This window comes from Trichosurus vulpecula, chromosome 5, assembly GCF_011100635.1.
Source record: "Trichosurus vulpecula isolate mTriVul1 chromosome 5, mTriVul1.pri, whole genome shotgun sequence".
Taxonomy (NCBI): domain Eukaryota; kingdom Metazoa; phylum Chordata; class Mammalia; order Diprotodontia; family Phalangeridae; genus Trichosurus; species Trichosurus vulpecula.
The window spans coordinates 49,013,834-49,028,005 of NC_050577.1; the positions used below are offsets into that span (position 1 = coordinate 49,013,834).

The 14,172-nt window shown below is 40.4% G+C and overlaps 1 protein-coding gene across 2 annotated transcripts in view; it reads left to right on the forward strand.

The window, feature by feature from the left end:
* Positions 1 to 11,815, forward strand: part of LRRD1 (leucine rich repeats and death domain containing 1) — a 30,959-nt gene extending 19,144 nt beyond the window's left edge. The window contains exons 6-8 of one of the 2 annotated variants that reach the window (XM_036758634.1): positions 5,529 to 5,690; positions 8,852 to 8,969; positions 11,601 to 11,815. In XM_036758634.1, the coding sequence (XP_036614529.1) occupies positions 5,529 to 5,690; positions 8,852 to 8,969; positions 11,601 to 11,784 (464 nt within the window). In that variant the 3' untranslated portion in view covers positions 11,785 to 11,815. The remainder of the gene's footprint in view (positions 1 to 5,528; positions 5,691 to 8,851; positions 8,970 to 11,600) is intronic. The other variant, XM_036758635.1, reaches the window with a different exon arrangement.
* Positions 11,816 to 14,172: the final 2,357 nt, after the last annotated feature.

Genomic DNA, 14,172 nt, shown 5'->3' on the forward strand with positions numbered 1-14,172 from the left:
AGAAAAGCAAAGAGGTGAGTGTCACTAGATTGAAGAGTACATAGCAGGAAGTAAGGTGTGTGAAGCCTGGAAAGGTAGGAGGGAGCTAGGTTATGAAAGGCTTTAAATGCCAAGCAGAGCATTTTGTATTTGATCCTAGAGGCAATAGGAAGCCATTGGGATTTATTGACTTGGGGAGGGGAGAGGAGGGGGAAGAGCAGAACATGATCAGACCTGTGCTTTAGGAAAACACTTTAGTGGCCGAAATGGAAGATGGATTGGAGTGGGGAGAGACTTGAGGCAGGCAGATCCACCAGTAGGCTGTTGTAATTGAGGCAGGAGGTGATGAAGGGCTGTGGTAGGGGGGTGGCAGGTGTCAGAGGAGAGAAGGGAATGTATTAGAGAGATGTTGCAAAAGTGAAATCAATAGGCCTTGGCAACTGCCTAGATATGGGGGCAGTGGTGAGAGAGAGAGGAGTTGAGGATGACTTCTGGGTTGTGGGCCTGAGGGACTGGGAGGATGGTGTTGTCTTCTGCTGTAATAGAGAAGATAGGAGGGGGTGCTGGAAGGTTTAGTGGGGAATATAATGAGTTAGGTATTGGACATACTGAGTTTCCGATGTCTACTGGACATTTAGTTCAAGATCTCTGCAAGGCAGTTGGAGATGTGAGATTGGAAGTCAGCAGAAAGGTTGGGGCAGGATAGGAAGATTTAAGAATCATCAACATAGAAATGGCAATGAAATCCATGGGAACTTATGAGATCACCAAGTGAAGTTGTATAGAAAAAAAGAGAGAAGAGTAGCTATGACAGAACCCTGAAGGACACCTATGGTTATAGAGCATGATCTGAAAGAAGATCCAGCAAAGGAGATGGAAGAGTGAGCAGATAGGTAGGAGGAAAACCAGGAGAGAGCAGTGTTCCACAAACCTAGAGAGAAGGAGGAGAGAGTATCAAAGGCTGCAGAGAAGTCAAGGAGGAAGAGGTTTGAGGAAAGGCCACTGGATTTGGCACCTAAGAGATCAGTGGAAACTTTGGAGAGAGCAGTTTCCTCAAATTGGTGAAATTGGAAGCCAGATTGTAAGGGGTTTAAGAAGAGAGTAAGAGGAGAGAAATTGGAGGCACTGATTGCAGTCAGCCTTTTTGAAGAGTTTATGTACTAAGGGCAGAAGAGATAAAGGATGATAGTAGGGATGGAAAGATCAGGTGAGGGTTTTTTCGGGATGGGGGAGATATGGGCATGTTTATAGGCAGTAGGGAATGAGCCAGTAGAGAGGGAGTGACTGAAGATAAGTAATAAGGTGGGGAAGACAGAGGGGTCAATCTGCTGGAGGAGGTGGGATGAAATGGGATCACTTGAACAAATAGAGGGGTTAGCCCTGATAAGGAGTAAGGCCATGTCATCATGTGAGATCAAGGGGTGAAGGAGAAGAGAGTGGCAGAAGGCACCCGAGTGACAGGAGATGAGTAAGAGGGAATAAGAGGGAGCTCATGGTGAATAGCCTCAATTTTTTTCCATAAAGTATGAGGCAAGGTTCTCAGCTGAGAGAGTGGGGGTGGGGAGGAGGAACCATGGGAGATTTCTGGAGGCATGAAAAGGTTTAGAAGAGCTGCTGTGGAGAGTAAGAGTATGAGCTGATAAGGGAGGTATAGTAAGATGGCCTAACAGCAGTGAGGGCCCAGTTTGGAGGTATGTAACATAAATTTATAGTTAGTGAGAACAGTTGTGTAATTTTCTCCACCTTTTCTCCACCTACATATGTAAGAGTGAAGGTCATGAATGGTGGGAGTGATCCAAGGGTGAGGCTTGGCTTGGCATAATTGGGGATATGATAAAGGGACTAATGATTCAAAAGAGAAAGAGTGTAGAGTTAAATGGGTTCACCAAGAAGTCAAGATGGGGAGAAGAGGAGAGAGTGGCTATTGCAGGAGAAATGGCTCGGGAGAAAACTGAGAGGTCAAGGGATTAGAGGTCACAGTGAAGATAAAGAGTAGGGTTATGGAAAGGGAGGCAAAGGGAGAAGAGAAAAGCCAATGGCTGATGGTCAAACAAGGGAATTTCAGAGTTCTTGAACATGACTTCATAATGTCCCCAGTCTGCATGGTTGGGAGACTTCCTCCGGCTGCCTTCAGTAGACAGTGAATTATTGAATTGTTGGGTCTCACATCTCAAGCACAGAAAGTGAGTTTTCTATGAGCTTTGAGAATGACTTAATTTCCCTAGCAGAATATAAACTGGAAGGTAGGAAATGGCTTTTATTTCTTTTGTATCCCCTGTGCTTAGCATATCTAATACAAGGTAAATGCCAAAAGGACACATGTCATCCTAACTTTCTAAAAGGGAAAGAGATTAAAGCAGAGGTTGCCAAACTTCTCTGGCCTACCACTTCCTTTAGAAAAAAATTACTCAGTGCCCTCCTGGAAATCTACTTTCTTTAACCCTTTAACACACACACACACACACACACATATACATATTTTTTGAAATTCACATCATTTCAAAAAATATAATTTTTTTAAAAAAATGATACATCTTAAATTTAATAATTTATTGTAAATTTGTGGGGGGTTTTCTGGCATTGAAATTTTGATGACACAATATTGCATCATGTAACCATATAGTATTGTATTGTAAACAAGTTATTACACACATATTCCTGCTGACGCATGTTAGACTTCCCGACAACGTGCAACACATTTGCCTGCCAACACTTGCTTGTTAAGACCTGTTGGCTGACTTGACCACTGATGGATTACAACTTGCATTTTGTGTTTTTATGTGGAAAATAATGCAATCAGGGCGACTTTAACTCTGTCACATAATAGATGAAACACACACGAATGGTTTTTCAAAATTTTCTTATCTTTTCTTCTTCGCTTATGCTTCCACGGCCTCCTTATTTTTATTCAGTATTCCTCATTGCACCCAAGGCTACTACTGCCCCCCTGGATCATTCCAGTGCCTCTTCTGGGGGGTGGTATTGCCCACTTTGGGAAGCTATGGATTAGCATCTGCAAATTGTCAGTGAAGGAATTTAAATTTGATTCTTGGGTGAATTCTAGAATAGCTCATTCAAGATTTTTTGGTTTTGGTTGTCGTTTTTACATTTGTGGGGTACCCAGAGACTGTGCTAAGTGCTTTGATCCTTACAACAATTCTGGGAGGTAGGTACTGTTATTAGCCCCTATTTTACAGATGAGGAAACTGAGGCAAACAGAGGTTAAGTGACTTGCCCAAGGTCACACAGCTAGTAAGAATCCAAGGCCAGATTGAATTCAGAATTGAATTCTTCCTGACTCTAGGCTAGGTATTCTATCCACTGTACCACCTAGCTGTCCCAGTTATCCAAGTGATGATTAGTGGATATCTAGCAAAGGAATCAGTGATCACAAAGAGCCAGCATGTTCTCATTATAGCTATGCCAGACTTACCTGATTTCTTCTTTGGGAAAATGTTACTAACCTGGTTAATCAGAATGTTGCAGACACAATGTCCCTAGATTCAAGCTAAGTGTAGGACAAAGTACCACATGCTAAGCATGTAAAGATGAGAGAGGTGAGCCTGGCAATTAGATAGGTTCCAAGCTGGTTGAATGGTGAGACTCAAAGAGGAGTCATCAGTGGTCCAATTTCAAATAGTAGCATGTCCAGGAATCAGTGCTTGGCCTTTCGCTGTTTCACATTTTTATCAATGACTTAGATAAAGTATAGATGGCCTGCTCATTCAGTTTACAGATGCCACAAAGCTGGGAGGGAGAGCTTCCTATTAGATGACAAGTCAGGATACAAAATGATCTTGCCAAGCTAGAATGGGGGCTAAATCATATAAAAGGAATTCGCTAGGATAAATGTATAGATTATGCTTGGGTTCAAAAAATCAACTTCACAAGAACAAATTGGGGGAGGCCTAGTTTATCCATCTTTCTTGTCTAAATAGCTTGTCTGAGAAAAATTGAGGGCCTTGAGGAGGCTATGATTTCCACATGAGTTATTAGGGTATGATGGTAGCCATAAAAACTAAAGAAATTGTAGACTTCACTAAAAGTGATCATCTACCTTCCAGGAGGGAAAGGCTAATAGTGCTTCTCTCCTTAGTCCTCTGGAGGATTGAGTTCAATTTTGAGGGCCACTGTTTAGGAAGGAATGTCCAGAAGGCAACTGGAATGGTCACTGTGTGCCTTGGGTCCATCTCATATGAGGACCATTTGATGGAAATGGACATATTAACCCATAGAAGAAAAGCCTCAGGGGGAGATATGATAGCTGTTGTTAAGCATATGAAGGGCTAGGACATGAAACAAAGACTACCCTTGTTCTCCCTGGCCCCAGTGAGCAGAACCAGGAGCAGTGAGTGAAAGTTGCAGAAGGGCAAAGTTGGGCTCGATGCCAGGGAACATTCTGTGCCAGTTGGAGCTGTCCAAAAGTGGAATGGATGGCCTCAAGAAGGAAAGGTGCCCTTGAACTGGAAGTGCTTGAGTTGAGACTGGGTGACTCGTGGATGGGTATGCGCAGTGGGTATGCCCTGAAAGGGGTGAGTTGGACCAATGTGCTGGTGGAGATCTCTTCTAACTCTAAAATTTGGTGATGCCATGAAATCTTCACTAAGCAATCAGAGGCAGAGCAGTGAGCCATGTACTTGGGATATACGGTACTCTTGTTTTCAGTCTCACTGAGTGGGCCCTCCAGAGTGTGGCCACTGAATCCTGGCAAGTCTCCACACACTGCTGCTGAAGTTGGACTCAGAGTCCCTGGGTTCAAATTCTGGTTTGGCCATTTCCTACTTGTGTGACCCTTGAACAAATCATTTCAACCTTTCTGAACCTCTGGAAGGAGGTGGTACTTATCAGTCATCTGGGGTTAATAAAAATCCCTCACTTGAAGGGTTGATGTGAGGATCAAAATAGAATAATGCATATATTAAAGTGTTTTGAAAACCTTAAAGTGGGGTATCCATTTTAGCTGTTGTTTTCAGTGTTCTCTCCCCCATCTCCACTTTCCACATGCCTGTCTTCCTTCCTTCATGGCTTAGCTCCAATGCTACCTCCTCCCTGTAGATTGCCCTGCCTCCTCCTACTCCCCTGCTGAGAATGTCTCCTCCCTTCTCCAATCTTTCCAGTGTACTCTGTATCATCTCTTCTTTGCCCTCATCCCCCCCTACCCATATAAGTAATGTACTTATCTCTGTATCTGTTATATGCTTCAGTAGAATGTAAACTCCTTGAGGGCAGAGACTGTTCCCTTTATGTATCCTCTACAGCTGGGCCAATGCTTTGTACAGAGTAGGCATTTCAGAATTATTTTTCCCCCAGAAAAGGAAGGGAGCCACAGGAATACCACCTTCTCTCTGTAGAGCTTTCCTTTCCCCTCTTGGCAGCTATCCCACTTTATGGAGAGAAAAAACTAACGAGCAGTAGAGGGGCTGTTGATGTGATTAACAGAGTCTAGATTTTTTAAAGCCTTGGCCTTAATAACTATTGATTGAATGTCTCTGTAATTTTCTTTCACTGAAAGCACAATTTGACTACTGATGTTTTTTTTTTTTCACTAGGAAATCATCTGACAACATTGCCTAATAGTCTCAATAATCTTTCTTCACTGAGGGAAATAAATTTTGATGACAATCCTTTGATTAAACCTCCACCTGAAGTCTGTAAAGGGAAGGCATTAAATGTTATTGGACATTATCTACAGAAAGCTGAAGACAGAGACGGTAGGTGACGAATGAGTACTTTGTAAAAGAATCAGTTGAGATGACTTTGTATATATTTAGTCCTGACTTCTGTGTGCATATAATGGTTCCCCCAACCTCTCCCCCTCAGTTCAATGTCAGCTGCTCATGGTGCAAGGGCTGTTTCTTTTTGTATCCTTAGAACCTAGCCCAGTGCCGGCTTGTACTTACTAAATGCTTACTGATTGAATGAATAAATATATCATTTGCAAATAACAAAGGTAGTTGTTAGATATGTATCACCTCTTCCTAAAGGTCATTCCTGGTTTCTTTAGTTGTTACTATGTGTTGTTGTTACATGTATGTATTATGTATATATGTAAATACTATGTCTTGATTTTGTATATATCCTCTGCATACTTATCTCTGAACATATATAAATATACATTTCCTGTAGAAGGCACGGGCTATCTTCCTTTTCTATTTGTATCTCCAGTGGCTGGCACATAGTGGTTAATGAATGCTTGTTGCTTGGATGACTAAGTGATAAAAATGAAGGCATGCCTATCTTTTCTGTGAGCTTAAGATATAATACCAATAATTCTGGTCCTTAAGACAAGATCTGTACTAGTAAATACAAAAGGTAGAAGACCCCACCCCCACCTCGAGAAACAAGAATGATTCCTTCCCATGAATCTTGCCTCTCGTTAGAGAAGTAGTGGACCATAGGTGTGGAATATGGCCTGTATCTTCAGATGTGGCCAATGTATTAGGATTTTTCTTTATTTCTTTGTTACAAGGAAGGGTTCCATTGGGGAGTAGCTTTGAAGATGGTCATTTGGAAGTGATAGCAATTTGAAAAAAGGGTATCAATTAAAATTTTTTTTCTTGTTTTTAAAGAATGATTCCTTCCATTCAAGGACCTCACTGACACATTCACTGATTCATTTGTACTCATTATGGCCAGGCTCAGATTAGCCATCACCTGCTCCGTTCTATGACCACCGTAACCATAATAAGTCCTGTCTAACAGTCAGGGCAGGTGGCCTACAGAGGCAACAGGAGATTGGATCCATATGGCATCAAAAGTATTAGGATCTGAGGCGTTCTTGTCCAACAGTTGTAGCAAATAGACTAGTATTTCCCAAAATAACATCCTTTTGGCTACAAATTCTGTTAGTATAATATCCTGCGCACATTTTCTATTGCTGCTGCCTATCCCTAGAAGCTTTTTTAAAAGATATATTTGATGTTTTTGACATTGTTGTCATTTCTTGATGCCACCTCCATTACCCCATCTCACACATACAGATGCACACACACACCCCCCCACATCCCTCCCCCTTGTAACAAAGAGGTACAATTAAGCAAAACAACTTGCTGAGCATGTACGAGGGCATATGCCCCATTCTGTCCCTATAGTCCACCTCTTATCTCCTGAGAGGAGAGAGAGAATGTTTCATTAATCAGTTTGCAGGAATCAAGATTGGTTGTTGCATTGATCTGAGCGGGGAAACCTCCTAAAAGATTTTCAACAAGCATAATTGCTGTGGTACAAGGAGCTTTTACCAGCCCAAACTATGAAAGAAAGAGAATGGGAGAGAGGGATAACTAGCCTGTTAATGGCCACAGAAATACTACTGTCTGATGTAAATTATAGTTACTTAAGCTCTTGAGGAGGCCTGAGAATCAGTCTGTTGTGGCATTTAGAAACCTTAAACATTGTCTGGTCCTAGCCTTTCCTCTTATAGATGTAACCCATAGTCCAGCTCCCTAAGATATCATAGACCAAGTTCAATCTTGGTTGCTGACCCCCAAATTCATGTCTCTTTGGCTCATTATGTCCCTACCCAGAGTTTGCTACAGAAAAATCTCTGAATGTAGCTTATGCATAGTGTGAATATGGCTTATGTGTAGTTCTCCATATTTGTGGGTAAGTAGGTACTCAGATCCTGTATAAGAATTAGAGGTTACAATGTACAATTGTAGGAAAGGATAGCTTTTGTTCTTTCATACAGAAAATGCAAAACACATAAAAGGACTCATAATTCACAAACAATACAACAAAATACATGCGAAATTCAAAGTAGCCAGGACTGGAATCTTGACCTTCCAATCTCTAATACAACTTAGTGTTTAGAGAGCTACTTAGAAGTCAGGGGATCTAGGCATTGTACAAACTTTTGTTACCTTCCTCTGGTAAGAAAGAAATAACGTTTGCCATCTAGTATTTGGGATTTTTGTGAAGACTCATAAAACATTGTACTTATATTTTTTAAAAATCATTTTTATTCTGAACTTGACAAACCCCAGATAAAATGGGCATTTCCATATATATAATGGAAGAGAAAAGGATTGTACATGAAACTGCAGATCACCACTATATACAGCTTGCTTTTCTTTTAGGCATATAAGTTCAATTTGTTGCTTTCAAAGATATCCAGCTTGTTTGTTCTTCTTTCTAGTCTTTCTTCTGTTCTCTTCTCTGTATTTTAAAATAGGCTGCTTAATGGTCCTCTTTCATTTCTTTTCTTTCCATTTTTCCCCTATCCTATCCCTATCCCTTCTCATTCTCCTCAACCTCCAAAGTCGTTATAAAAATTGCATTTATATTCATCATCCACTTCAAAAGTCTTCTAAAATTGAGTCCTTGCTGAAGATCAGTTTAACCAAGTTGGCTCTTAATTAAATGGAGGAAATGGAAAACTCAAATAGTGGAGAAGGTTGGGAAGCAACGACTTTCAAATTTGGTCAGGGACATTGTAAGCCAATCAGAGATCACTTGGGACAGAGAAGACAGCTCTGTTTAAACACTAGTAGAAAAATTACAAGACTCAAGAATCAGTATCCTGGTTCAGGCATAAACTCTATGTGAATTTGGCCAGCTGCTTAATCTCTCTATGCTTCAGATTCCTGAGCTAGAAAATGGGAGTTTGGATTGAATTGTCTCTGAGGTATCTTTTACCTCTAAAGTTATATAATGATGATATTGCTGAGAGAAATAAAGCAGGGTCACAGGATGGGAGAAGCTGTCAATCAGTGGCTGTTCTTTTTCTTTAAATTGTTGTGAACATCAGAGATATGCGTGTTAATAACATAAAATACAGAAACATTCCTTAGTAAGACATATATGATGTTAATTTAAAATGGAAGATCCTTGTCAAATGAAGGTGTCTTAAAACTTCCCTTGTCTTTATTTTCAGAGAAAATTTTGCAGAAGTTGTTCAGGATAGTTTCTCGCAATCTGTCTGGAGTGCACTTTGAGTTCTTCTGCCAAAAGCTACAATTGAAGAAGCCAGTGATTGAAGTTCTCATGAAGAGGTACTTTTGCATAACAAGATTTGTAGTTCTCCCTTTCAATGGAAAGCATGTGTCCATGTATATAAATGAGATAATGCATGTAAAGCAAGTGGCAAGCTTTATAATGCTAAATAAGCGGCAGCTATTTTATGACAATATACATATTTGAAACTCAGCTAAGTGGTGCACTTAGATAGAACACTGGGCTGGGAATCAAGAAGACTCCTCTTCTTGAGTTCAAATCCAGCCTCAGACACTTATTAGCTGTATGACCCTGGGCAAGTCACTTCACCTTTTGCCTCAGTTCCTGATCTATAAGTTGAGCTGGAGAAGGAAAAGGCAAACCACCACCCCAGTATCTCTGCCAAGAAAACCCCACAAGGGGTCATGAAGAGTCAGACATGACTGAAGCAACAACATATATCACAAAACAAAGTAAAAATAATTTATAAAGTGATGAATTATCTTCTGTTTATACTTAAGGTAAGATAGCTAATTGCTTCTTGTTCACCCAACAGGTTGTGGTTTACTTTTTTAGGCCATTAACAACTGATGTTTTGCATTCCACATGATTGTTTGAATTTCACATATCCTGCTTGCCAGAGAGCCAAGCTCATTCACTACTTTCAAGAGAGAAATATCTCTGCTCTAGGAATGGCTTCAGTAAACTAACATTTATCCTTTATTGTTGAAGTATGAATAGGAGAATCCAGCAATTTAATGATCATAAAAGCTGAATAGTAACATTGTGACCTATACAATATTAAGGTAATATGATGTTCCAATATGGAAACATTTTTCACTAGCATACAGCAGCAATAATAATATTGTACCAGCTGTTTGGTAACTTAAAATTTTAAAGCAAAACTCCATTTGTGTTAGTTCAGAGAAACAGGCAGCCTAGCTGTCAGAAGAGCAAATAGGGCTGTGTGGGAAGGTCAGAGCACTGATCTTCCCACTTACTTGCTAGCTGTATGACCTTGGTCAAGTCACTTCACCCTTTTGGCCTCAGTTTCCTTATCAGTAAAATGAGCTGGAGAAGGAAACGGCAAACCATTCCAGTATCTTTGCCAAGAAAACCCCAAATGGGGTCATGGAGAGTCAGACACAGCTGAAATGACTGAACAACAAAAGAGACATCTCAAAAGCAACAAATCCAGAATAGAATTCATTACCTTTTCCCCAAACCCTCCCCTCTTCTAAATTGTCTCTATTTCTGTAGAAGGCACCACAATTCTGCTAGTGCTTCAAGTTCCTAACATTGGCCTTCCCCTTAGCTCCTCCATCTCCCTCAGCCCACATAACCAATCCGCTGCTAACTCTTATGCCTGCACACCATCTCTTCCCATCTGACCCCTTTGCCCTGCACTTGCTCCCTTAGGTCAGTCCTTCAGTGCCTTTTCCCTAGGTTACTGTGGCCTAATTGGTCCCCTGCCTAAGTCCCTCACCACTCCAGGCCATTCTATACACTGCTGCCAAAGTCATTTCCTTCAATGCAAAACTGACCATATGACTCCCCTACTCAGTCAATTTCAATGGCTTCCTATTGCTTTCAAGATAAAGATGAACTTCTTTGCTTAGTTTTCAAAGCCCCTCACAACTTGGCCCCAACTGCACAGGCTTATTGTAAGGATCACATGAGATCTTACTAAAGTGTTTAGCACTGTTTCTGGCACACAGTAGGCTCTCAATAAATGCTTATTTCCTTCCTTTCTTTCTAGCCTCATTAGACATCACTCCCTTTCCCATTCTTGAAGCCAGCCAAAATGGCCTTTTTATATGCAATGTTCCAGCTCCCGTCTCCATGGCTTTGCTCTCCGCACTCCCCTTGCTTGGATCTTCCAGATGAAGCCTTTCCTGATGCCCCCAACAGCTGGTGCCTTCTCTCCCAAATCATTTTGCACTTCATAACCTTGAATTTGTTTTTATATATTTTCTTTATATTTATCCAATACACACATATAAATACATACACACATACCTATGTGTGCGTGTGTATCTCCTTGTCACCTCCCCAGCTAGAATGCAAGTTCCTTCAGAGTAGGGATTGTCTCATTCATTGTATCTCTTCTCTGGAGGCCTAGCGCAGTACCTGAATCATGTCTGGCACTTGCTGATTGATTGATGAACATTGTGCTCTTGCCAACTGTTGGACTGAAGAGAGGATGAGGAGTTGTCAAACAAGACTGATGGATTTGGAGAGCTCAGAGGCAGTTGTTTTGGGCACGTAGCATAGCTCTCTTGTGTGTCTTTGAGTCCTCTAGGGATCACCACCCCAGAGTCCAGGCCCTGAGAACAACATTCAAGAGAAGTCTGCAATGGCCCTAGAATTTCAGATTTAGCTGCTATGTATTTGTTAAGGCTTCTCTGAGACAAGTGCTAATTTTAGAGTATTCTTGGTAAGGATAGAAAGTGTGGCATTTGTGTTTAATGAAAATGTAGGCATTGTTTTCCTGTAAGAATTGTATATTCAAGATATCTGCAGTAGTAGTAGTAGTAGTAGAAAAAAGGGAAGTCTAGTGCAGAAAAAAGGGGGACTTACCCAAGAACACATGGCAGAAGAGTTAGGAATAAAATGATGATGATGATGATAACTGTTAGCTCATCATTTTATGATAATAAAAATTAAAGATTTTTTTCCCTCAACTTTAGGATTGGTACTAAGGAAGAAGCAATTCTTGAGGCACTCAACATATGGAGAGTGGAAAAGGATCCACCGCTAAATCCTGCTGTATTGCAAGACCAACTTATAAGAATAATAACTATAACAGGGATACAAGAACTGGTTGATAAAGTCACAGCTCTAAAGCTTTGTACCAAGTTATTCAAATTATAAATACTCAACAGAAATAAAATGAAACCTTATGAAACGTTTGTGTCATTGGGTCTATAAATATGAATATTTTTACTGTAGCTTTATTTTAGAATGATGGAATTGTTGTAATGAGCTGGTCTCTATCAACAGCTGGTGTATAAGTAGTTGTACAGATGGGTAGGTAGATATCAATGTGTGTGCTATTATGGTTCTATTTATTTTAATTTGCATCAGTTACTACATATATTTTAATATTTTCTCATATTCTTCATAGTTATCTTTTTATGTTGCCATAACATAAGGAGAGAGTCATAAGGAAGCATAGGGCAAATGATCCTTTGGGGTTGTTTTTTATTTTGTTAAAATTTCAATAAAACCAATTTCTGGCTTAATTTTCTTACCACCATTTACTTAAGATGAGCCACTCCCTGCCCCCACAACTCTTCATCCTTGATTATATGATTGGCAGCAGTAGCTAATTAATGGCTCTTCAGGCAATATTTGTCTCAAGTGTATACATCTTCTAATATGTTTTTATTCTATCTGATCAAGATATAAATGGCTCAAATTTGTGGAGGTGATTTTGAGAGCTATACCATATTTAGTTTCAGTGTTGATTAATTGACATTTGTCATGAAGAACAAAATTTCCCATGTGTAAAAGGGTTTATTAGAAACACAATTGAACCAATTATTTTAAAAAACAACCAACACCCTAATTTTTCGAGCAATGTAGCAAGTAAAAAAAGACCACAACCTGTGTAGCATTTTATGATGATTGCTTGAGTATTTATACATATGCCAAGGAACATTCTGTGCCAGTTGGAGCTGTCCAAAAGTGGAATGGGTGGCCTCAAGAAGGGAAGGTGCCCTTGAACTGGAAGTGCTTGAGCTGAGACTGAGTGACTGGTGGATGCATATGCGCAGTGGGTATGCCCCGAAAGGGGTGAGTTGGACCAATGTGCTGGTGGAGATCTCTTCTAACTCTAAAATTTGGTGATGCCATGAAATCTTCACTAAGCAATCAGAGGCAGAGCAGTGAGCCATGTACTTGGGATATACGGTATTCACTCTTGATTTCACAGTCTCACTGAGTGTGGCCCCTGAATCCTGGCAAGTCTTCACACACTGCTGCTGAAGTTGGACTCAGAGTCCCTGGGTTCAAATTCTGGCTTGGCCATTTCCTACTTGTATGACCCTTGAAAAAATCACTTCAACCTTTCTGAACCTCTGGAAGGAGGTGGTACCTATCCGTCATCTGGGGTTAATAAAAATCCCTCACTTGAAGGGCTGATGTGAGGATCAAAATGGAATAATGCACATATTAAAGTGTTTTGAAAACCTTAAAGTAGGGTATCCAGTTTAGTTGAGAGAATGTAAACAACTCTAAGAATCAGGGAACGCTTCACAGGGGCTGGGTTCAAATCCTGACCCTGCTACTTAATGGGTATGTGCACACAAATATTGGACAAGTTAATTAGCCTCCTGGGACCTTTAGTTTCTTTATCACTAAAATTACACAGTTACACTCGGTGGTTTCTAAGGACTCTTCCCAGCTCAGATACAATGATTCTGTGATCTGTTTCTCTGGTCACCTGCCAAAGCCTTCAGGTCTGGTTGGGAGGTAGAATGAGGAAGTGAGAGAGGGAGGGAAGAGGTAATAAGGAGACACACAATGTGTTAGCAAGGGAAGAAGTGAAGAGAACATGGTCTCTGCCAGGGCAGAAGCTGGAGATGAAACGAGAGCCATCAAACTGGAGATTTGGGGTCATCCATCCCCAGGCAGGTTGGCTGGCTCTAGTAAGCAAAACCTCAGATCTATGCAGTGGTCACTGTCAAACTGATCTTCCTTAAGTCCTTTATCTGACCTTGCCATTCAACCAACTCCAGTGGTTCTCTGTTACCTCCAGGATGAAATATCAAATCCTGTTTGGCTTTTACAGCTCTTCATAATTTGGTCCTTTTCTACCTTCTCAAACCTCTCATCCATACACTCTTTTTTTTTATGTTTTTCTAGACAACCTGACTTTCTTTTTTTTTAATTTTATTTTTATTTTTTTTATTTTTAGTTTACAACACATGGTTCTACATAATTTTGAGTTCCAGATTTTCTCCCCTTCCTCCCCCCTCCCTCCCCAAGACGGCATGGAATCTCATATAACTACCATGTATAACTTCACATTAAATTAATTTATACACTAGTCAAGTTGTGGAGAAGAATTATGACCAATGGAATGAATCATGAGAAAGAAGAAACAGAACCAAAAAAAAAAACCAAAACCAAAACCCAAAAACAAAAACAAAAGAGAAAAAAAAAGGCAAGTATGAAGTATGCCTCAATCTGCATTCAAACTTCATAGTTCTTTCTCTGGATGTAGATAGCATTCTCCATCGTGAGTCCTTTGGAGTT